The 22,217-nt window shown below is 50.3% G+C and overlaps 1 protein-coding gene across 3 annotated transcripts in view; it reads right to left on the bottom strand.

Moving 5' to 3' along the window:
* LOC133358521 (protein lifeguard 4-like) overlaps window positions 1-22,217 on the bottom strand; it is a 42,095-nt gene that overhangs the window by 12,330 nt on the left and 7,548 nt on the right. For all 3 annotated transcript variants that reach the window (XR_009757092.1, XM_061576884.1, XM_061576883.1), the window contains exons 3-11: window positions 21,974-22,082; window positions 21,277-21,382; window positions 20,696-20,729; window positions 18,574-18,691; window positions 17,907-17,952; window positions 17,245-17,447; window positions 9,250-9,355; window positions 8,213-8,246; window positions 6,700-6,817 (exon numbers count right to left, since the gene is read on the bottom strand). Coding sequence is in view for 2 of the 3 variants with exons in the window: in XM_061576884.1 (XP_061432868.1) it covers window positions 6,700-6,817; window positions 8,213-8,246; window positions 9,250-9,355; window positions 17,245-17,447; window positions 17,907-17,952; window positions 18,574-18,691; window positions 20,696-20,729; window positions 21,277-21,382; window positions 21,974-22,082 (874 nt within the window). In the remaining variant the exon portion in view is untranslated. The remainder of the gene's footprint in view (window positions 1-6,699; window positions 6,818-8,212; window positions 8,247-9,249; window positions 9,356-17,244; window positions 17,448-17,906; window positions 17,953-18,573; window positions 18,692-20,695; window positions 20,730-21,276; window positions 21,383-21,973; window positions 22,083-22,217) is intronic.

Here is a 22,217-nt window from a genome sequence, read left to right as displayed (position 1 = left end):
TGAACGATGGCTCTTGTTGCTCATCCGCTGCTGTTCGTCCTTTGCGATGCTCGCTTGGTCGACGCTTGGCGATTTCCGCCCTTTCTACAGGTTGATTGCTTGTTGTCACTCGTCACTCTCTCTTCTCCGTGCTTTCCTTTGTTCGTGCAGCTGCCAGCTTCACTCGCACTTAACCACACCTCGCCACTTCTTTCTGCGAGAAACGACACCGGCCATCGGTATCGGTGTTTGCTCCCTCACGACGCTCCGCCAGCCGGAGCACGGCTGAAACCCAGCCTCAACCCAGGTTGAACTCAGATTTCTGCGACTCGAATGACCCCTCCTCGTTCCATCTCTCTTCGAGGCACGACTCGCCCCAGCTCCCTTGCGAGCCCCGTCGCAACGCTGCGTCGCAAGCTGAGTTGCAAGACTGAGCGCGACTCGAACCAGACTGCACACTTGATGTGCGCTTGTGTTTTTTTCTCTCCTCTCTGCGCGTCTCTTCCGAGAGGAAAACAAACAACAAACCGAAAGAAAAAAAAACCAGACACCCTCGCGACCCCTCCTCGCGACCCTTTCTAACCCTCTAAGTATTTATGGGGCCATCTGTTTGTGCCGGACCGTTGGAGACAAAGGTGGCTGAGGAGATTTTTGCAATACATTTACATGGTCCTGTGTGTTACATTTATTCTTGATATTTCTTATGAGTTCCCTCGGTCTTAGTATAACGTGGTTATTATTCGGTCTATGTTTAATGAATATTCGTAATGATCCTCGTTACATCATTATTTTGAGGGCTTTGCCAAGTTTGGTTATGCGTTTGTCTCCAGGAATTGGTGTTTATTCTGAGTTATATTTTAATTTCCTGAGGTTAAGTGTAACTAAGTTTCCACTTAAGCTTTCTGGAATTCGTATTCTTTAGTTTTTGGTAAGGTCATGTAGATAGAAACATACAATACAAAATAATATATATGCGGTGAATACGAGTAATATAAGGGAATATCCAATAACTAGCCCCTATTGTAGGCTGCAGTCTTATACCGTTGATTTTATTTTTTGTTAAGTTTCTACTTTTCGTTAAGGAAAACGTTAAAGAAAACGCGAGTTGCAATAGTTGTTTTTCTCTGCTCTGCACCTTATCCGTGCATCTCCAGACGTCTTGGGAAGGTTAGGCCATCGACCTTTTGTCCATCTGGATGTCTCTGACCTCTCTGTGCTCTGAAATCTTGTCGTTTAATGGACCTCCCCGTTTCACAGATTCCTCGTGTGCTTGTGAGGAGTAGAAGCTGTTTTCATTATTTAATTAAAAAATATATATTATATGTATAAAAAAATGTTGGCCTAGTTATTCTTAATATTATTTTTTGAAAAACAGGGCATAGATACAACAATCCGCCCTTTTAAAAATTATCAGTGGTTGATTTGGCCACTGGCGAATTTTTAAACAAAGTAAATGCCCCTTTTTTCCATTATGAACCCATCAGCCGCCCTCGTGTTTCGACTGTTTTTTACGCGTGCGTCGTATCACAATCTTAGCATGGTTACATTTGAAATAAGCAAAGAAAAGAAAACAAAATGTTAAACATCAATACCACATGTTACATCGGTTCTTATCCATCATAACTACTGTAAAAAAAAAAAATTTTATTATTAAAAAAACGCACATTTTTTATAAAAAATGTTTTTTTTAGTTCCTGGGAAACGCAAGGTAGTGGTTTCGAACGCATTTATGCATTATTTTCCTCCTGTTACCTCCTTGCCATATTTTTACCCAGTTATTATCATCTGGTTTGCCACTTTTGGTTTTATGTGGACATGCTGCTTCCCACGCACTGTCCTTCAGACTTGGTTTGCTTATAGCCTTTTCCTGTCCATTAACAATATTCTCATGGCCAGATATTTTAGAGTAACCTTTTACTCTTTCATGCAATCTCCCAAAATCATTAACTTGGTTCGTAGTGCTTATCGCTTTGATCTTTCGATCACGGTTTTCAGGTTCGTTTTGTAATTTCCTCTATCACTCTCTCGCGTCGTGGGAGTGTGTGGTGTGAAATTGTGTTGCACATAACCAGAACTCGCGCACACAACCAACTTTGGCACTTTGTTATCAGTGGCACTTGCACTCTCTGTGATTACATCCACATTTGCCGAGTCAGTGTGTCGATTTAATTCCGTGCCTCGTAATGTTGCCCTCTTTGTTTTTATGAGTGTGTTAAATTCCAACACCATTCCCGATGTCATGAACATTCGTCTCCATTTTAGCACTCCGATCCACATAATATTTTATTTCATTGGGATGTTTTCCATTCAAAGGCTCACGCCTGCATTCCTCAGGGCGTGTCTCTGTGTTCCATCTCTCGCGCGATCCTGCGACGTGCTGCACTGTTTTTCCTGTACGCCCCGGTTTTTCTCTTTGTCTCTGCTGTCTGTTATCTACTGTCCGATCACCCTTCACTGCAGTCATGTTTTTGCGTTCGATCTGCACGTCATTTACGGGAGCAATGCTTGCGTTTCCTAACGCATCGTATGCCTTTAATGTTTCCCGATCGTGGCGGTATTTGTCCGCCCTGTCACTTGCAGCCTGCTTGCATTTTCCAATGAGCCCCGGATTTAGTTTCAACTCAGCGGGTGGAGCGCGTATGGGCAGCTCGCTCTCAATTACTGCAGGTGGTTCATCACGTATTTGTGCCGCATTTCGTGTCTCCGTCAAGCCAATTTGTTTTTCCTTATTATTTGTTTCTCTATTCCCTCCTGGTATAGTCAGTGGGGGAATCGGTCGGAATTGGACCGATTGTGTTTGACCTCCCATCCTGCGATTTTCGTACATTTTTGGCCCCGTGTTTCTCCGATTCATGTGCCACCTTTTTCCTGGATTGTTACCTTGCCATCTGTGTGTGTAATTTTGACCTTGCATGTGTCGGGGAATGGGGTGCTGATATGGTTCTGCTCTTAACCTCCACCTCCTGCGATTCTCGTACATTTTTGGCCCAGTGCTTTTCCCATTTGTGTCACTCTCATTTGTGTGCCAACCTCTCTCTGGGTTATTTTGCCATATGTGCGTGCGTGTTCGCTCCTCTCTGCATTGTGGGACTGCTCGGTGATTTTTATTTCTTTCAGAGAGGCTAGGTTCATTATCCCTCTCCCTGTGTTCTGGATCCGAATTATGATTCTGAGCTCTGTATAACCATGCCATGTACGCCTTGCTCTCTATGCGGTGTAAGGAGGCTGTTTCTGGGTTCAAAACCATTCTCACACATTCTGTAATCTCTGGGCTCAAGGATTCAGAAAACATAATTTTGAACATATGGTCCCCTTCATGGTACCGATTCACATCGCCTGCGTAAAACGCTCTTTTAAATCGGAGGAGGTAATCTCGCGGATCATGATCCATGCCTTACAGCATAAAACCCCTCAGTGAGTGTTGAATATTCTCCAAACTTCCGAATCACTGCCATGCTCAGTTGTTTGAAATCATTCCTAATCTTGTATGGTAGCGACTTTACCCATGGTATAGATTCTCCATGTAAACTCCTTTTCAACAGACTCGCTTTCTCATCCCGTCTCCTCAGACCTCCTCTTCTATAGTTGCGATATGTGTGTGTATAAATTTCGATTTAAAGCTTTCGTGACTGCAGGGATTCATCTTCTTGGTTCTTTCGGTAAAGTCACGTAGAAGGGAAGTAATAAAATAATAAAAATAAAACATAATAAAATAATTATTATATTATATTTTTTTATTTTATTATGTTTTATTTTTATTATTTTACTTCCCTTCTACGTGACTTTACCGAAAGAACCAAGAAGATGTGTGTGTATGTCCCTGTTCTTATTGTGTGGGTCAAAATCGGGAATTCTGACGAGAGCTTTGTCCATCAATTTAAGGGTTTTACTGTTGAAGGAGTATTCCGAAAATTGATCGTCGTCAGCGTCATCATCAGACGAATTATCATCAGACAAGCTGTCACTTTGATCTGTGCTGTGTCGGGCGTGTTTTAGCGTCGTGCATTTTTTTGGTGAACTGTCTGGGCTGTGTCGCTCGTGTCGCCATTTTCCTGCAGTTTTTGCCTCTGCCCTTAGTGGAGCATCTCCTGGCGAGTTTACTTTAACATTTTGCCTCTCTATAGCTGCGAGGTTGTCAGTCCCACATGTTTTTATTTGCATCTGTATCTCTCCATCCTTTCTCTCGAATTGTGAGGGATTTTCTTTGTCAAGGATATTTTGATCGATACCCATAATTTTTGTGCAATCTGTCCCGGGATTATGTCCACGTACCCAAGAGTGTGATTTACTGCTACTTTCATATTTATTCTGTGGATCAACGTCTGTGAGTTTCGTTGGTGTCGCGAGCACTGATTTCTCCTCCCTTGCGATGGTGTGGGGACATTTTTCCTCGTTTATTAGAGACGATTTCTCTCCGGTTTCCTTTCCGAATTTTTCCTCATTCTACAATCCCTGTCTGTATGCCTGTGTGGGAAGGCATGAGTCCTGTCCTGCCTTCTCTGCAGTTTTTGCATCGTGTTCGCCTTCGTTACATTTTATCCAGTAAATTAGTTTTCCTCGGGGTGTGTTCGTGTCATCGATGCAGCTCCCTTTCCATGTCTCTCTGCCCTGTCTGTTCTGTAGAAGAACTGCCTGTACATTGTAATACAAGTTCCCAGTATTCTGCAATCCATTCAAAAAATCCTCCTAATCCTAACATCTCAAGTGTGGCAGGAGTTACTCCGACATTCCCTTTCAGAGTACATATAAAACAATTGTATCAGAAAATGTAGTCAGTTTGACTCGAGCTATTCTGTTATTTTTCGATTCAGAGTGCGTATCTCTAACACCATTTATCACAGGATGCAATCGGTTCGATATATTATCTTAATCCCACTGTATTTGTTCCAACCTGTTATTCTGGAGTTTAACCTCAGAGGGCGTTTTTTTTGTTTTACGCCCGTTTACAATCACACGGCAATGTTGGATCACAATATTCTGGTTAACACGTAATGATTCATTCCTTCATCCATGCAAAACAGTCTGCAAGAAATCCCGGACGAGCCCCCATTATGTTGTATATGCCGGATTATGAAATTTTGATGAAAATAATTAAAATTAATGAAGTGAAAAAAATGTGTAATCCGCATGAATTATGTTAATGTATATACATATATGCATAAATTATGATAATCATGAAGATAATCGTATTAATTTATGCGGATGCTTGCGATTATGTTAATGTTTGCAGTTATGATAATCAGGCTTAGCTTCGTTGTCCAGAGTTGTATCAATCGGGATAAAACGATTATCTTTGATTAAACATTTACTGATTATCTTAGTGTGTTTATGTTATGTTAGGTCTCCAAATTAATTTCTCATCGCAGGCTACAGTTCTTATGAATAAGACAGTTTTGCATGGACTGGGAAAGAAGCACTCGAACACTTGGTGTTAAGCAATTTTAATTCTAAACGAACATATGGCACTCTAATATGCAAAGGCAAAAGTATACATCAATAGATTCATCGGCAAGATTATGCAATTAACGAAAATGAATGACTAAAACACTTCTTATTCATGTAACTCGACGGCAGCAACTGCTTTGCACGATCAGTTGATATTGAACGCACCACCTTGAAATGGCAACCCTTTTGAAACACAAAGATAATTTTTTGAAAGTCTTATTCGTGTGCGTGTTGTGTGTGCGTTGTATTGTTCCCTTGATAATTTATATTTTAAGTAGAGGCAGGGCGCTGTGTCGGAGCTTGTGGGGTGGGGGAGGATACAACCAGCGGCCAGAGAGGTTCCTCTCGCTTGGGCGTGGCCGCAGCGAGCCCGTGCTACACCCTCGCTCGGGCGTGTCTCTGCTCGTGCGCTCTCTCTCTCCACTGCTGGATGACGAGTTGGCACGACGCTCGCCGACGTGGTGCGCGATGATTCCGTCGTCGCTGCTGGACGTCTTGTCTGTTCTCACTGGGTGTTGGTCGGTGTGTGTGTGTATCAAACACACGGCGCATTCGATGGCGCTCTCTCTCTCTTGGTGGCAGCTCCAGGCTTCTCCACTGCCGGATGATTGTTGAGTTGGCACGATGCTCGCCTTCGGCGGTGCGCGATGATATCGTCGTCGCTCTCTCCTTGATCGCTGCCAACTTCACACGGACACTCGCCCTTACTTCAGGATGTGTTGGCTCAGGCTTATGGACGACGCGGCTGTGCGCGCTCACCGGCTTGGAGCGCTCTGGCGATGAACGATGGCTCTTGTTGCTCATCCGCTGCTGCTCGTCCTTTGCGATGCTCGCTTGGTCGACGCTTGGCGATTTCCGCCCTTTCTACAGGTTGATTGCTTTTATTTCGATTTAAAGCTTTCGTGACTGCAGGGATTCATCTTCTTGGTTCTTTCGGTAAAGTCACGTAGAAGGGAAGTAATAAAATAATAAAAATAAAACATAATAAAATAATTCTCACGACGTTTCGGCTACAACGCAAGCAGCCGTCTTCAGGTGAAGAATGAGACACTGCCAAGCTAAAAAATTTGGCCTAAAAACAGGGCATAGATACAACACCCCCCCCACACCCCAACCCACCCCCTGAGCAGTGGCGGTGCGGTTAGCGCTACAATCGACACTCCATCGTATCAAGCGCCGCGGGCAGATCGGTGGATGGACGGATGGGTCGACAGACTGACGGACGGACTGGTGGGTGCACTGGCCTCCCCCTGGGTGGACTGGGCCAGAACTCACCCGGTCACCATGCGGCTGAGGTTTCTCTTGGTCTTCAGGGTGAAGATGATGAGGCCCACAAAGGCGGCGTCCATGAGGACGCACACCGGTAACACCACGGCGTGGTCGTAGAACGTCACTGCACACCCACACACAGAGATACACAGAGATATACACACAGAGATATACAGAGATACACACACACAGAGATATACACACAGAGATACACACACAGAGATACACACACACAGAGATACACACACAGAGATACACACACACAGAGATACACACACAGAGATATACATACAGAGATACAGCAACAACAACAACCGCCATTCGCCACTAAGTGGCGGTAACGTCACCACGGCACCTGTGGCAGGCTATGTGCACGTTGAGGCCACGTGAAATATCGAACGCCCGCTGGCACGAGGTCACGGGGCAGACCCAGATGCCAAGGGTCGACTGGGATTACTGGCTGATGTGCTTCAGCCACCCGGCGCTCCGCTCTTTGTTGTGAGCGTCGCTCCTCCGCCCTCCGTTGTTGTTGGAGGCGATTACCTCCAAATGCCCAGTAGCGTCCTTCACGAGCCTCCTCCACAGAGGCCAATCTTGACACCGTTGGTATCAGTCATTAATGTGGGAGCCAGGGGGCATCCCTGTTGCACCCCAAGATGAACAGGGCATGACTCCAACTCCCAGCCACATACTGTAGGTTTACCCGGGCCTGTCCACCATTATACCATCACATGATTCCGCATCCGTTATTCCGTCACAATGAAGTCTAGAAACCGTTCTTGCCGGACCCGGCGTGCATCCATGATGTTGTGTAGATGTGGCGATGCCGGAACAGCGTATGGATAATTACAAGCCCATGGGCTGCAGGGAAGTCTATCAGTCTCCTACCATTGTTATTGAACTGATCTGGCACATGCCTTCCAATCACTCCAGCCCAGGTGCCAGCATCCTTCCAATCACTCCAGCCCAGGTGCCAGCATCATGACTCACTCCGGGCATTAAAGTCACCCAAGAGGGTAACTTTAGCTAGTACCTGTGACAGGAGGTCATCGAAGGCATCCGACTCATCGACCTTTCCTGCCTCCTTCCACTGATGCTCATCTTCGGTGGGGGTATAAGTAACCAAGACCAGCACTTCTCGCCTCTGGTTGATGGGAAGGCGAGCCCACAGTATCCTGGGGCTTACAGCTTCCTACACCTCACCGCCACACTCCCACACCCCCTTAATTATTTGGTTCTGAACAAGAGCCACTCCCTGTTGTTTGGCAGTCTGCTGCCCCGAATAGAGGACTATCCACCCCTCATGGGACCTCCTGAATACCACAGAGATCCAGGCGATACCGGTCCAGCTCCCGACAGAGGAGTGGCAACCTCTCCTCCGCAATGAACATTCGAACATTCCACGTGGAAACCCGCAATGGCGTTTTGCTGTTTTTGGAGGAACCGCCAAATGGGGTTTGGCCAAGAGACACATACACACGTACCTATACACACACAGGGCGGCACGGACGCCACTTACCCAAAACCCCCAGTGTGAACGCCTGCACCAGAGTCTGCAGGAAAAATAAACGCAGCACAGAGTCAACGCGGCTCACTCGGGGCGTCCCCACAATACCACCACCAACAACAATAACATCACTAACACCACCAACACCTCCACCACCAAGGTGATCCAAAAATAATAAAGAATGATGATGATGAAGCATCGCGGTGCGATGGTTAGAGCTGTGCTGGTTTGACCCGGCCCTGTGGGTCTCTGTGTGAGTCTGTGGGTCTCTGTGCGAGCCTGTGGGTCTCTGTGTGAGTCTGTGGGTGTATATGTGAATCTGTGGGTCTCTGTGCGAGTCTGTAGGTCTCTGTGCGAGTCTGTGGGTCTCTGTGTGAACCTGTGGGTCTCTGTGTGAGTCTGTGGGTCTCTGTGTGAGCCTGTGGGTCTCTGTGCGAGTCTGTGGGTGTATATGTGAGTCTGTGGGTCTCTGTGTGAGTCTGTGGGTCTCTGTGTGAGTCTGTGGGTCTCTGTGTGAGTCATTAGGTCTCTGTGTGAGTCTGTGGGTCTCTGTGTGAGTATGTGGTTCTCTATGTGAGCCTGTGGGTCTCTGTGTGAGTCTGTGGGTCTCTGTGCGATCCTGTGAGGCTGTGTGCTAGCCTGTGGGTCTCTGTGCGATTCTGTGGGTCTCTGTGCGATTCTGTGGGTCTCTGTGTGAGTCTGTGGGTCTCTGTGCGAGTCTGTGGGTCTCTGTGCGAGTCTGTGGGGCTCTGTGGGAGTCTGTGGGTCTCTGTGCGAGTCTGTGGGGCTCTGTGCGAGTCTGTGGGTCTCTGTGTGAGTCTGTGCGTCTCTGTGCGAGTCTGTGGGTCTCTGTGTGAGTCTGTGGGTCTCTGTGCGATCCTGTGGGGCTGTGTGCGAACCTGTGGGTCTCTGTGCAAGTCTGTGGGTCTCTGTGCGAGTCTGTGGGTCTCTGTGGGAGTCTGTGGGTCTCTGTGCGAGTCTGTGGGTCTCTGTGTGGTTCTCCATGAAGGCACTGACACAGCCATTATGAACCTGCGTGGTGGACTCACGAAAGTGAAGAAGAGGAAGAGGTTGGAGGGGTCATCGCGACGCTTGGCTAAGAGGGCAAGCAGCGACCCCATAAACAGCACGCAGGAGATGAGCATCACCCACGAGCTGGAGACACGCGGGGGGACATGCGGGGGGAAACGGGGAGGAGAAACACGACAATGCTAATCATGTTGCTGCTGCTATTGTGATGAATTGTGATGATGCTGATGATAATCCTGCTGATGGTGATGACGATGATGATGATAATTGTGATGGTAATTTTGAAGGCAATGATGATGCTGATGATAATTCTCCTGCTGCTGACAATGATGATGCTGCTGATAATTCTGCTGCTCACGATGATGATGCGGATGCTAATTCTGCTGAACCTCGCGAAATATTTTTTCGCGGTTGCGCTGCCGCTGCTGTCACCGCCGCAACCGCCACTAGCACCACCACCACTACTACCACTACCACCACTACCACCACTACCACCACCGCTACCACCACCACTACCACAACTACCGCCAACTACCGCCACCACCAACCACCACTACCATCACCACTACCACCACCACCACTACCATCACTACCACCACCACGACTACCACCACTACTACCATCACCACTACCACCACGTAACCCAGAGACGGAGTGGCAGTGCAGCCCCAGAACAACCCACTGCGAGTGAATCCGATTGGCTGTTCGGCACGGATGGTGGGAAACTCCCACAATGCATCTCCTCTGGGGGAGAGTTAACGGCTCAGGGAGAACGCTCGTTAGCGACGCTCGTTAGCGACGCTCGCTAGCGACGCTCGCTAGCGACGCTCGCTAGCGACGCTCGCTTATTAGCGACACTCAGGTTAATTTTGCTGGTGCCAAAGACGATGATCTGGAATGTTTTTATTTATTAAAGTGTTGGCTATTTACTTGCTGATTATTCGTGAGGTTAATGGCTTTATTTATTTTTATGTATATGTAATGTGAGGTTACACCTGGTTGATAAATGGGTTACATCTGGATGATTAATTGGTTACACCTGGATGATAATGATTGACTCTGCCGGCCTCAGCCCACAACCAATGGGGAATCGAGCCAGGGGCGTGGCCCTGATGTAATGCGAAGGTTACACCTGGAGGAGGATTGTCTCTGCTGGCTTCAGCCTGCAACCAATGGGGAGTCGAGTTAGGGGCATGGCCCTGGGGTAGGACAGTGGGCTCTGGAAGGTTCCAGGGGTGTGGCTGAGGACTGGCTGCGGGGCATCACGTGGGCCAGGAATTAAAAGGGGCGGAGACAGACAGCACGTGGTCAGAGCTTGGAGGAACGAAGGTGGAAGCTACGCTGGTGCCGTGGTCCGGAGCCAGCCACGTGGCGGGCCTCGGCAGTCTCTCTCTCTCCCTCTCACGCTGTCTGCCAACAGCGTGAAGGAGCCATAGAGTAGAGGAACGGATATAGTGAGAGCTGTGAAAGAAACTTAATAAAGTATACTGAATTCCAGACGTTGTCTCAACGGCCTTTATTACATATATATGAAGACAAAGATCCCCGTGTATCCTTAACAGACTGTTGGGGCAAGTGCTGTTCGCGAGTAGCGACACCTATGAAGTCCGGAACGGCACACGAGGGGGTGGGTGGCCAGCACCACGCCCGGCCGCCTTTGTCTCCCCAGTGGCGATGTCAACACACTCAAAAGAGGCTGAGTCGACCTAGGGGAGGCCCAGCACCGGTTCAGATAATCGTCACTGTGGTGTTGGTGGCCGTGAGCACTGAATCGAACTTGGGTCGCTGGGCTCATAGCGCTTAACCGCTGAGCCATAGACGCACGCACATGCGCACGGGCAGCAGTGGTGGCGGCAGCGCTGGACTCGCAATCCAGGAGGGTCGCCGCTTCCAATCCGTTGCCCCGGAGGCCACGTCCACTCATATACAGCCTCGCCGGTAAGTTGGGGAACAATCCTCACCCTGCCGGGTTGAAGTCATCCACCCACAGAGGATCCACGATCCACCCACGGTTTATCCACCCACGGTTAATCCACACACGGTTAATCCACACACGGGTGATCCTCCATTCGCCACTAAGAGGCGGCGACGTCACTGTAGGTCTTAATTCTAGATTTGAAGCTTTCGTGACTGCAAGGATTCATACGCTTAGGTTTTTTCAGTAAAGTCACGTGGGTAAAAATTAAAATGAATAAAATAATAGAAATAATAATAGAAATAAAATAATAAATCACGACGTTTCGGAGGCAACACAAGTCTCCGTCATGAGGTGGGACCGTCACAGCTAAATTTACTGTATCAAGTGAGGAAAAATCCAAGAGACAAGCTCTTAAATACAAGTTAAAGGGGAGGGGCTTATCTGAATGTGTTAGCCAGTGAATGGAACGTGTTGGGGGGGGTGGGCGGGGCTAAAAGAGAACAATTGGTGCACCTCAACTTGGGGTTGCGGCCGATGTTGGCTGACAATCCAAATACAAAACAGCAGTACTGTTAAACGCTGAGGATGTCAACATTCGGTAAAGTAGAATAGTACCTGTCAAATAAAATGGTACAAATATGTGTAGTTAAATCTTTTTTACATGGTTAATAACATCTTTCCAATGATTACTCAGTTTGTACCCATCATCACCATGGAAGTGGAGAAAGATGGCAAACTACCATTCTTAGATGTTCTGCTGGAGAGAAGACCTGATGGATCCTTGGGACATTCTGTCTACAGGAAAGCCACCCACACAGATTCCTACTTGAAACCTGATTCCCACCACCTTCTTCTTCTTCCTAGCGTTGTTCCCGCTGTGGCGCAGGGTCCGCTTTTCGGCATTGTCTTCTCCATTTGGCTCGGTCCAGGGCATCTTCAGGGGATGCGTTGACCGTCTTCATGTCTTCCTTTATTCGGTCCATCCATCGCTTCTTCGGACGTCCGCGTGGACGGCGGCCCTCTGGCTCAATACGCACGGCAGTCTTGGCCACTGATGACTCTTCACTTCGCATCACATGGCCGTACCACCGAAGCCTTGCCTCAAGCATCTTGTCCGCAATGGGGGCCACACCAAGTCGCTTCCGAACGTCTTCATTCCTGACACGATCCCATCGAGTGAGCCCGAGGCTCCATCTGAGCAACCTCATCTCCATGGTGTGGAGAGCTTGTTCGTGTACAGTTGTGGCTGGCCAGCACTCGGATCCATAGAGTGCCACCGGTCGGACGATGGTCTTGTATATTTTTCCCTTCAGCCTATCCGGCATTTTCCGATCACAGAGGACTCCGGTGACTTGCCTCCATTTCATCCACGCCGCATTGACTCGTGACCTCACATCAGTCGTGATGCTACCATCTGAGCTGATGGTGGAGCCCAGGTACTTAAAGTCCGTCACTTTCTTCAGATCTTCTCCGTCAATGCTGATGGTGCCGTCGGTTTGGGGGCAACACTCCATATACTCCGTCTTTTTGATGTTGAACCTCATCCCGTTTTCGTCCAAACGTTCCTTCCACAGGCGCGTTTGTCTTTCCACTTCTCCTCTCTCTTCATCTGAGAGGAGGACGTCATCCGCGTAGAGAATTGACCATGGAAGGGGCGTGTGCAGGTCGGCAGTGATCGTGTCCATGCACAGGATAAACAGGAGTGGTGACAGGGCCGATCCTTGGTGCACTCCAACGCTGATGGGAAATGGCGGTGATATGCCCACTGCACACCTGACTGCACTGGTGACGTTTTTGTATAGGAGTTGCACCCAATGCACGTAGGTTTCAGGGACTCCATGGGATCGAAGCGAGTGCCAGATGAGGTCGTGGGGGACCCTGTCAAATGCCTTTTCAAGGTCGAGGAACGACACGTGCACAGCTTTGTTCTTCTCTCTGTGCCTCTCCAGCAGGAGCCTCGCCGCGAATATGGCATCCGTAGTGCCACATCCTTTGACGAAGCCGCATTGGTTGGGTGATAGGGTGATGACCACCAACCGGCTCAAAAGAATTATCTCATCAAAACGCTATACCACAGAGCTCATGGCATCTCTGACCAACACCACGTGGCCAGTGAATTAAAACATGTACATCGGGCCCTCAAGATGAACGGATACTCTGACCACACTATCCGCCAAGCTGTTTCTCCCACCATACAGAAACAACCACTTGAAACTCCGATCAAAACTATCACGTTGCCATACATAGCAGGCTTGACCAAAAAGATCTCCAAAATTCTAAACAAACATAAGATCCAAGTCCGATTCAGTACAGTACATAAAATCTGTGATCTAATCCCATCTGTAAAAGATGTCATTCCTGACTTGCAATACCCTGGAGTCTATAAACTGAGTTGCATCTGTGGTGATTGTTACATTGGGGAAACGAAACGTCATGTCTCCGATCGTGTCCGCGAGCACAAGTCAGATCTGAAACACGGCAAAATTGAGTCTTCTGCCGTTGCCGATCATTGCTACAACGCTATAAGCTCTCATGATATTGTCTTTTCCGAGACCAAGGTACTCTGCAAACCTTCTGGCTACCATCAAAGGTTTGTACACGAAGCCATCCATATTTACAAACACAGATATAACTTCAACCGTGATGATGGGTACAAACTGAGTAATCTTTGGAAAGATGTTATTAACCATGTAAAAAAAGATTTAACTACACATATTTGTACCATCTTATTTGACAGGTACTATTCTACTTTACCGAGTGTTGACATCCCCAGCGTTTAACAGTACTGCTGTTTTGTATTTGGATTGTCAGCCAACACCGGCCACAACCCCGAGTTGAGGTGCACTAATTGTTCTCTTTTAGCCCCGCCCACCCCCCCCCAACACGTTCCATTCACTGGCTACCACATTCAGATAAGCCCCTCCCCCCTCCCCCTGAACTTGTATTTAAGAGCTTGTCTCTTGGATTTTTCCTCACTTGATACAGTAAATTTAGCTGTGACGGTCCCACCTGATGACGGAGACTTGTATTGCCTCCGAAACGTCGTGATTTATTATTTTATTTCTATTATTATTTCTATTATTTATTTTTATTTTTACCTACGTGACTTTACCAAAAAAACCTACGAGTACTGTAGGTCTTGTGTACCAGACTACGTGCACTTTGAGGCCACGTGAAGTGACGAAGGCTCGCTGCTGGCAGGTCACAAGACAGACCCAGCAGGTTGCCATGGGTTGACTGAGGTGACTGGCAGATGCACCAGCTGTGCCAACCGCACACAGACTCGCCACTACACCACCACTGCACACACGTTCACCACTACAGACCACTGCACAAACACACTCACCACTGCACACACATTCACCACTACACACACAAACCAAGAGAGTGCCCAACATGAATTTTATTGACAAATTTGACAATGGGGATTATAAGCGACTTGCATTGCAATTACGCTCTGCTTGCCCCACCACGCAAAAAGAAAACGCAGCCAGACGCACACACAGAGTGGGGTGGGGGCACTGTACAAAACTGCTTGCGCTGTCCGCACTGTACAACTGATTGCACTGTGCGCACTGTACAAAACTGTCTGCACTGTACAAAACAGTCGACAGCATGAGACCGCACTGCACAAACTGGTTGCACTGTACTTATTGTGCAAAAACAGTTTGCACTGTGCAAAGTCTGCATTGTGCACTGTTCGCACTGTCCAAACTGATTGCACTGTGTACACTGTAGAAAAATGCTTGCACTGTACATACTGTCCACACCCCCCACGCCACTACAGTGGGTCATGTCAGTCGCAGCACGACTGACAAATACGATTATTATCCATCGCAACGGAGCCGGAGGTTTTGGCCGCATAACCGAAGAACGAAAGAACGACACGCAGAGAAGCAGAGAAGACACTCCGGGGGGGGGGGGGGGGGGGGGGGGCAAGAATGGGGTGGAAGAAGAACCAGGCACATGCTCGGATTCCCCAGCGCTGCCACCGCTGCCACCACCACGCGCGCCCACGCAGAGGTCTCGAGTCGGTGGGGAAGATCTGTCGGCGCTTCGGAGGCGAAGGCCGACTTCGGATGTCGGGGCGGTGGGCGCCAAGCAACGCTCGAGCAAATTTTGGGGCCATACGCCGGCCCGACCGGCAGACTCGCAAGTCGGGCCGATGTCAGAGCAACGTTGCCGCCGCTCAAGTCGGGGGATGGGGTGGGGAGGCCACAACCGGCGTTGCCCGGGCGCTGGGGGCCACCGCCGTAGTCTCCACCTTGGCCAGCAAGGCAAATACTTTTAGCGCTGGTTTTTGTCTGCCAGGTGTAGGGAGGGTGGGGGGGGGCGGCCGCGTGTGGGTGTGTGTGTGTGTGCGCGCGTGTCCGGTTCTGGTGGCGTGGGACGGTCGCCACCGCTCGTCACACGCGCACACACACACACGCACGTCATACCTGGCATCGCACCTGGCGTCAAACCGGGCATCACAGCGCGAGCGTCACACTGGGCACGTCACACTGGGCACGTCACACCGGGCACGTTACAGCACGTGCGTCGGAGCGCGTGCGTCACATCGGGCATCACAGCACGTGCTTCACATCAAGTGCGTCATACCGTTCATCAGAGTGCATGTGTAGTGGTGATAACTACTCGCTGTTCGCAAGCTGTGAGAGAGCAGTTGGTAAACAAGGGTTTCCCGCTCAATCAAACAGTAAGCGTCAAATGGGGTGAAGTAGGATCCAAATGCCAGATTGGGAAGAACCAATCGAAGGGATCCAAGAGGTTTCCGGGGATTGGTTAACCCGGCCACGAACAAATATAAAAGCCGGAGCGCTGAGAGCTCCGGGAAGTTCTGCTACACGAAGACCCAAGTCGGCTGAAGACAGCTAGGACCCTGGACCAAGCCTTCCAGCCCTTGTGAGGGCGAAGGTCCTGAGCGACCAGAGGTCGGGGACCCGCCGGGCCAGCGGCGGGTCAGTGTGCCTCCCCTAGGTCCCAGCCGGAGGACGCTAGGCTAGCGGGGAAGATAGCCGGCAAGTCCGGAGTCTGTAGCATCGTCAGGATAACGGGTACGGGGACCGTATACCCCTTGTGTTAGGTGTAGCAAGTATTTGGTGAATAAAAGCGTGTGGCCTCTAAGAAGTCTCCGTCTCCTTCGAGAACGTTACACAGGCATCACACCGGGCATCACACACGCGCACATCACTCACAGACACTGCGAAGCCGAGTTGGAAAATGCAGGGGAGTCGCGAGGTCACCCCCCCCCCCCGGCCCCCAACAACCGCAACAATAGAAATCACAGAGCCCCACCACCCTCCCATAGATTGCAGGTTGACATGTGCACAGGAATATCATTTACATATATATTAGTCTCCCCCTTTACAAATATCACATTCCATACACTGTGTGAGAGACATACAGAATGTGGGTGAGTGAATGAGTGAATGGATGACTTAATGAATTAGTGTACCGGTGAGAAACAGCAGTGCTGGCTGGCTGCTAGTGAGTGCTCGCTGAATGAGTGTACTCGCTGGTGAGCAAGTGTACTGGGTGACGAGTATAGTAGCTAGTAAGCGAGTGTACTAGGTGGTGTGAGTGTACTAGGTGGTAAGCGAGTGTAGTAGGTGGTGAGTGTACTAGGTGGTGAGTGTACTAGGTGGTGAGTGTACTAGGTGGTGAGTCTACTAGGTGGTGAGTCTACTAGCTAGTGAGTGAGTATACTAACGAGTGTATTAGCCAGTGAGCGTGTGTACTAGATGGTGAGTGTACTAGGTGGTGAGTCTACTAGCTAGTGAGTAGACTAGCAAGTGTACTAGGTGGTAAGCGAGTGTCGTAGGCGGTGAGTGTACTAGGTGGTGAGTGTACTAGGTGGTAAGCAAGTGTAGTAGGTGCTGAGTGTACTAGGTGGTGAGTGTAGTAGCTAGTAAGCGAGTGTAGTAGGTGGTGAGTGTACTAGGTGGTGAGCGAGTACATTAACGAGTGTATTAGCCAGTGAGCGTGTGTACTAGGTGGTGAGTGTAGTAGCTAGTGAGCAAGAGGTTGGCCCACCCCCACTCCCCCCCCACTTCCCTCCCCACTCCCCCCCCCCCCCGCGCGCCGCCTGCTCTCTCACTTGCGCCGAATGGCCTCCAGCAGGCGCAGGATGTCAAGGAAGAGGTTGATGAGGTCGAGGTAGAGGGAGACGGCTCCCTCCACGTAGTCCTCGGGGGAGAGGCTATGCAGCAGCCGCTGGGTGTCCCACACCACGAAGCCGCAGAAGAGCAATGCACCGCTACCGGCCAGCGCCAGCTCCACCAGCAGATAACGCAGGAACAGCTGGGGACGGGACGGGGGGGGGTTAGACCAACGGAGAGGAGAGACGGAGGGTGGGAGGAGAGACGGGGGGGGGGTGGAAGAGAGATGGGGGGGAGGGAGGAGAGGAGAGACGGGGGGGAGGGAGGAGAGACCAGGGGGAGGGAGGAGAGATGGGGGGGTGGGGGGGAGGTGGAAGAGAGATGGGGGGGGGAAGAGAGATGGGGGGGAGGGAGGAGAGACCAGGGGGGGAGGGGGGTGGAAGAGAGATGGGGGGAGGCAGGAGAGGAGAGGGGGGAGGGGGAGAGAGGAGAGACGGGGGGGGGGGGGGTGGAAGAGAGATGGGGGGGGGAGGAGAGACGGGGGGGTGAGGGGGGGGGAGCTACTGGGAGACACCAAGATGGGAGGTGGAGATTTGTCAAAGGAGCGGGGAGGAGACAGGGAGGTGATGGGGGGGGGGGCGGTAGGCGTCTTATTGCTCACCCCAAGATATCCAGCGATGATCAATATCCAGAGGCCAGCAAACAGCCTGCACCCCACACACACAGAGACAAAGACCCCCACCCATACAGCCTTAACAGAAGGCAGGCACGGCACACGAGGGGATGGATGGGCTACACGTCTCCCCAGTGGCGATGTTTAACACATCGCACTTGGTACTAATTTGAGGCTGAGTCGATCTATGGGAGGACCAGTTCATAATAATCGTCACTGGTGTTGGCCGTGAGCAGGAATTGAACTCGGGTCGCCGGGCTCATAGCGCTACGCGCTAACCAATACACCACCGCTCCCCTGTGACACACAACAACAGCCATTCGCTACTAAGTGGCGGTAGACATCACCACGGCACCTATGCCACGTTAAGGCCACGTGAAGTGTCGAGCGCCCGCTGGCAGGAGGTCACGGGGCAGACCCAGCAGGTGCCACGGGTTCGACTGAGATGACCGAGATGACTGGCTGATGCACCACCTGTGCCCCCTACTGTGCCAATTGCACACACAGTGGTTCGCCCCCCCACACGCCAACCCACCCCCTCAGCGGTGGCGGTGCGGTTAGCGCTACAATCGACACTCCACCATAGCAAGCGCCGCGGGCGGGTCGGTGGATGGACGGACTGGCCTCCCCCTGGGTGGACTGGGCCAGAACTCACCCGGTCTCCATGCAGCTAAAGTCCCTCTTGGTCTGCAGGGTGTAGACGGTGAGGCCCACAAAGGCGGCGGCCGTGAGGACGCACGCCTGGAACACCACGACCTGGTCGTAGAACGTCACTGCACATCCACACACAGAGATACACAGAGATATACACACAGAGATATACAGAGATACACACACAGAGATACACACACAGAGATACACAGAGATATACATACACACACAGAGATACACACACACAGAGATGCACACAGAGATACACAGACACAGAGATACACACAGAGATACAGAGATACACACACAGAGATATACACACAGAGATACACACACAGAGATATACAGAGATACACACACAGAGATATACACACAGAGATACACACACAGAGATACACACACACACAGAGATACACACACAGAGATACACACACAGAGATATACACACAGAGATACACACACACACAGAGATACACATACAGAGATACAGCAACAACAACAACCGCCATTCACCACTAAGTGGCGGTAACGTCACCACGGCACCTGTGCCAGGCTATGTGCACGTTGAGGCCAAGTGAAGTGTCGAACGCCCACTGGCACGAGGTCACGGGGCAGACCCAGATGCCAAGGGTCGACTGACTGAGATGACTGCCTGATGCACCACCTGTGCCCCCTACTGTGCCAACTTGCTGCGTGTTGTGAGTGTCGCTCCTCTGCTCTCCGTTGTTATTGGAGGGCGACTGCCTCCAACTGCCCAGTAGCGTCCTTCACGAGCCTCCTCCAGAGGCCGATCTTGACACCGCTGGTACCAGTCATCGGCAAGTCCACTCTGCTCCACATCCTCCTGTACCACAGATGTTAAACAATGTGGGAGCCATGGGGCATCCCTGTTGCACCCCAAGATAAACAGGGAATGACTGACTCCCAGCCACATATTTTACCCGGGCCTGTCCACCATCATACCATCACATGGTCCCGCATCCGCTGTTCCATCACTATGAAGTCCAGCAACTGTTCTTGCCGGACCCGGCGTGCATCCATGATGTTGTGTGGATGTGCCGATGTTGGAACAGCGTATGGGTAATTACAAGCCCATGGGCTGCACGGAAGTCTATCAGTCTCCTACCGTTGTTATTGAACTGATCTGGCCCATGCCTTCCAATCACTCCAGCCCAGGTGCCAGCATCATGACTCACTCCGGGTATTAAAGTCACCCAAGAGGGTGACTTTACCTAGCACCTGTGACAGGAGGTCATCGAAGGCATCCGACTCATCGGCCTTTCCTGCATCCCTCCACTGATGGTCTTCTTATAAGTAACCAAGACCAGCACTCCTCTCCTCTGGTTGATGGGAAAGCGAGCACATAGTATCCTTGGGCTTACAGCTTCCCACACCTCACCGCCACACTCCCACACCCCCTTAATTATTTGGTTCAGAAGAAGAGCCACTCACTGTTGTTTGGCAGTCTCCTGCCCCGAGTAGAGGACTGTCCACCCCTCATGGTGGCAGGAGCCAGAGCCGATCCACCGGACCTCCTGAATACCAGCGAGATCCAGGCGGTACCGGTCCAGCTCCCGACAGAGGAGAGGCAACCTCTCCTCCGCAATGAGCATTCGAACATTCCACGTGGCAACCCGCAATAGCTTTTTGCTGTTTGTGGAGGAACCCCGAGTTTAAGGGTTCAGTCTCATGGCTCCGCCAAATGGGGTTTGGCCAAGAGACATATACACACACGTACGTATACACACACACAAGTACGTATACACACGCACACACGCGTACGTATATACACACACACACGTACGTATACGCACACACACACGTACGTATACACACACACACACGTACGTATACACACACACACACGTACGTATAGCACACACACACACGTACGTATACACACACACACACACGTACCTATACACACACACACGTACGTATACACACACACACACGTACGTATACACACACACACACGTACGTATACACACACACACACGTACGTATACACACACACACACGTACGTATACACACACACACACGTACGTATACACACACACACACGTACGTATACACACACACACACGTACCTATACACACACAGGGCGGCACAGATGCCACTTACCCACAACCCCCAGCGTGAACGCCTCCACCAGAGTCTGGAGGAAAAATAAACGCAGCACAGAGTCAACGCGGCTCACTCGGGGCGTCCCCTCAATACCACCACCAACAACAACAATAACATCAACAACATCACCAACACCACCAACAACAAAACCTCCACCACCAAGGTGATCCAAAAATAATGAAAAATAACGATGATGAAGCATCACGGTGCGATGGTTAGCGCTGTGCTGGGTTGACCCGGCCCTGTGGGTCTCTGCGAGTCTGTGGGTCTCTGTGTGAGTCTGTGGGTCTCTGTGCGAGTCTGTGGGTCTCTGTGCGAGTCTGTGGGTCTCTGTGCGAGTCTGTGGGTCTCTGTGCGAGTCTGTGGGTCTCTGTGTGAGTCTGTCAGTCTCTTAACTAGTCTGTGGGTCTCTGTGCGATTTTGTGGGGCTCTGTGCAAGTGTGTGGGGCTCTGTGTGAGTTTGTGGGGCTCTGTGCGAGTCTGTGGAGCTCTGTGCAAGTCTGTGGGTCTCTGTGGTTCTCCATGAAGGAACTGACACAGCCATAATGAACCTGCCGACCAGGCCGTGGCGGACTCACGAAAGCGAAGAGGAGGATGAGGTTGGTGGGGTGATCGCGACGCTTGTCGAAGAGGGCAAGCAGCAGCCCCATGGACAGCACGCAGGAGATGAGCATCACCCACGAGCTGGAGACACGCAGGGGGACACGCGGGGAGACACGCGGGGGACACGCGGGGGGAGAAACACGACAATATGAATCATGTTGCTGCTGCTTTTGTAATGAATGGTCATGATGCTAATAATTCTGCTGATGGTGATGACTATGATAATGATAATGCTGATGATGATAATTTTGGTGAAGGCAACGATGATGCTGATAATTATTCTGCTGCTGACAATGATGATGCTGCTGATAATTCTGCCGACGATGATGATGCGGATGATAATTCTGCTGATAGTGATGATGATGCTGATAATTCTGCTGCTGATGATGGTGGTGACGATAATGATGATAATTCTGCTGATGGCGACGACGATGATGTTGAAAATAATTCTGCTGTTGGCGACGATGATGACGATGATGATAATAATTCCGCCGATAATAATTCTGCTAATGGCGACGAAGATGATGACGATGATTCTGCTGATGATAATTCTGCTGATGATGATGACGATGATGCTGCTGCCGATAATAGTTCCGCTGATGGCGACGACGATGATGATGATGCTGCCGATAACGTTTAAAGGAGGAGGAGGCCCGGCGGCCAGTGGCTCACTTCTTCTGAATGAAGTCCTCGACGATGTCGGTCCGATCAATGAGAACCGCCACGGCCACCGTGAGCAGAATCTGCACCGAGAGGATGGCGTAGACCTTGCGCAGGAAGCCTGCGGGAACGTGAGCCAAAGACAAAAGATTCACCCCACCACCCCATGTGGCCTTCGACAAGCTTGCTCGGGCAAGCGCAGTGCCGTGAAAACGATCGTTTGAAGGGCGCTTTATGAATTTTTCTTATCATTACA

Source organism: Lethenteron reissneri, chromosome 62 (genome assembly GCF_015708825.2).
Source record: "Lethenteron reissneri isolate LAM-NWPU_2019-01 chromosome 62, ASM1570882v1, whole genome shotgun sequence".
NCBI classification, from domain to species: Eukaryota; Metazoa; Chordata; class Hyperoartia; order Petromyzontiformes; family Petromyzontidae; genus Lethenteron; species Lethenteron reissneri.
The sequence above is the reverse complement of the archived record's forward strand: the minus strand, read 5'-3'. Positions and strand labels throughout refer to the sequence as shown.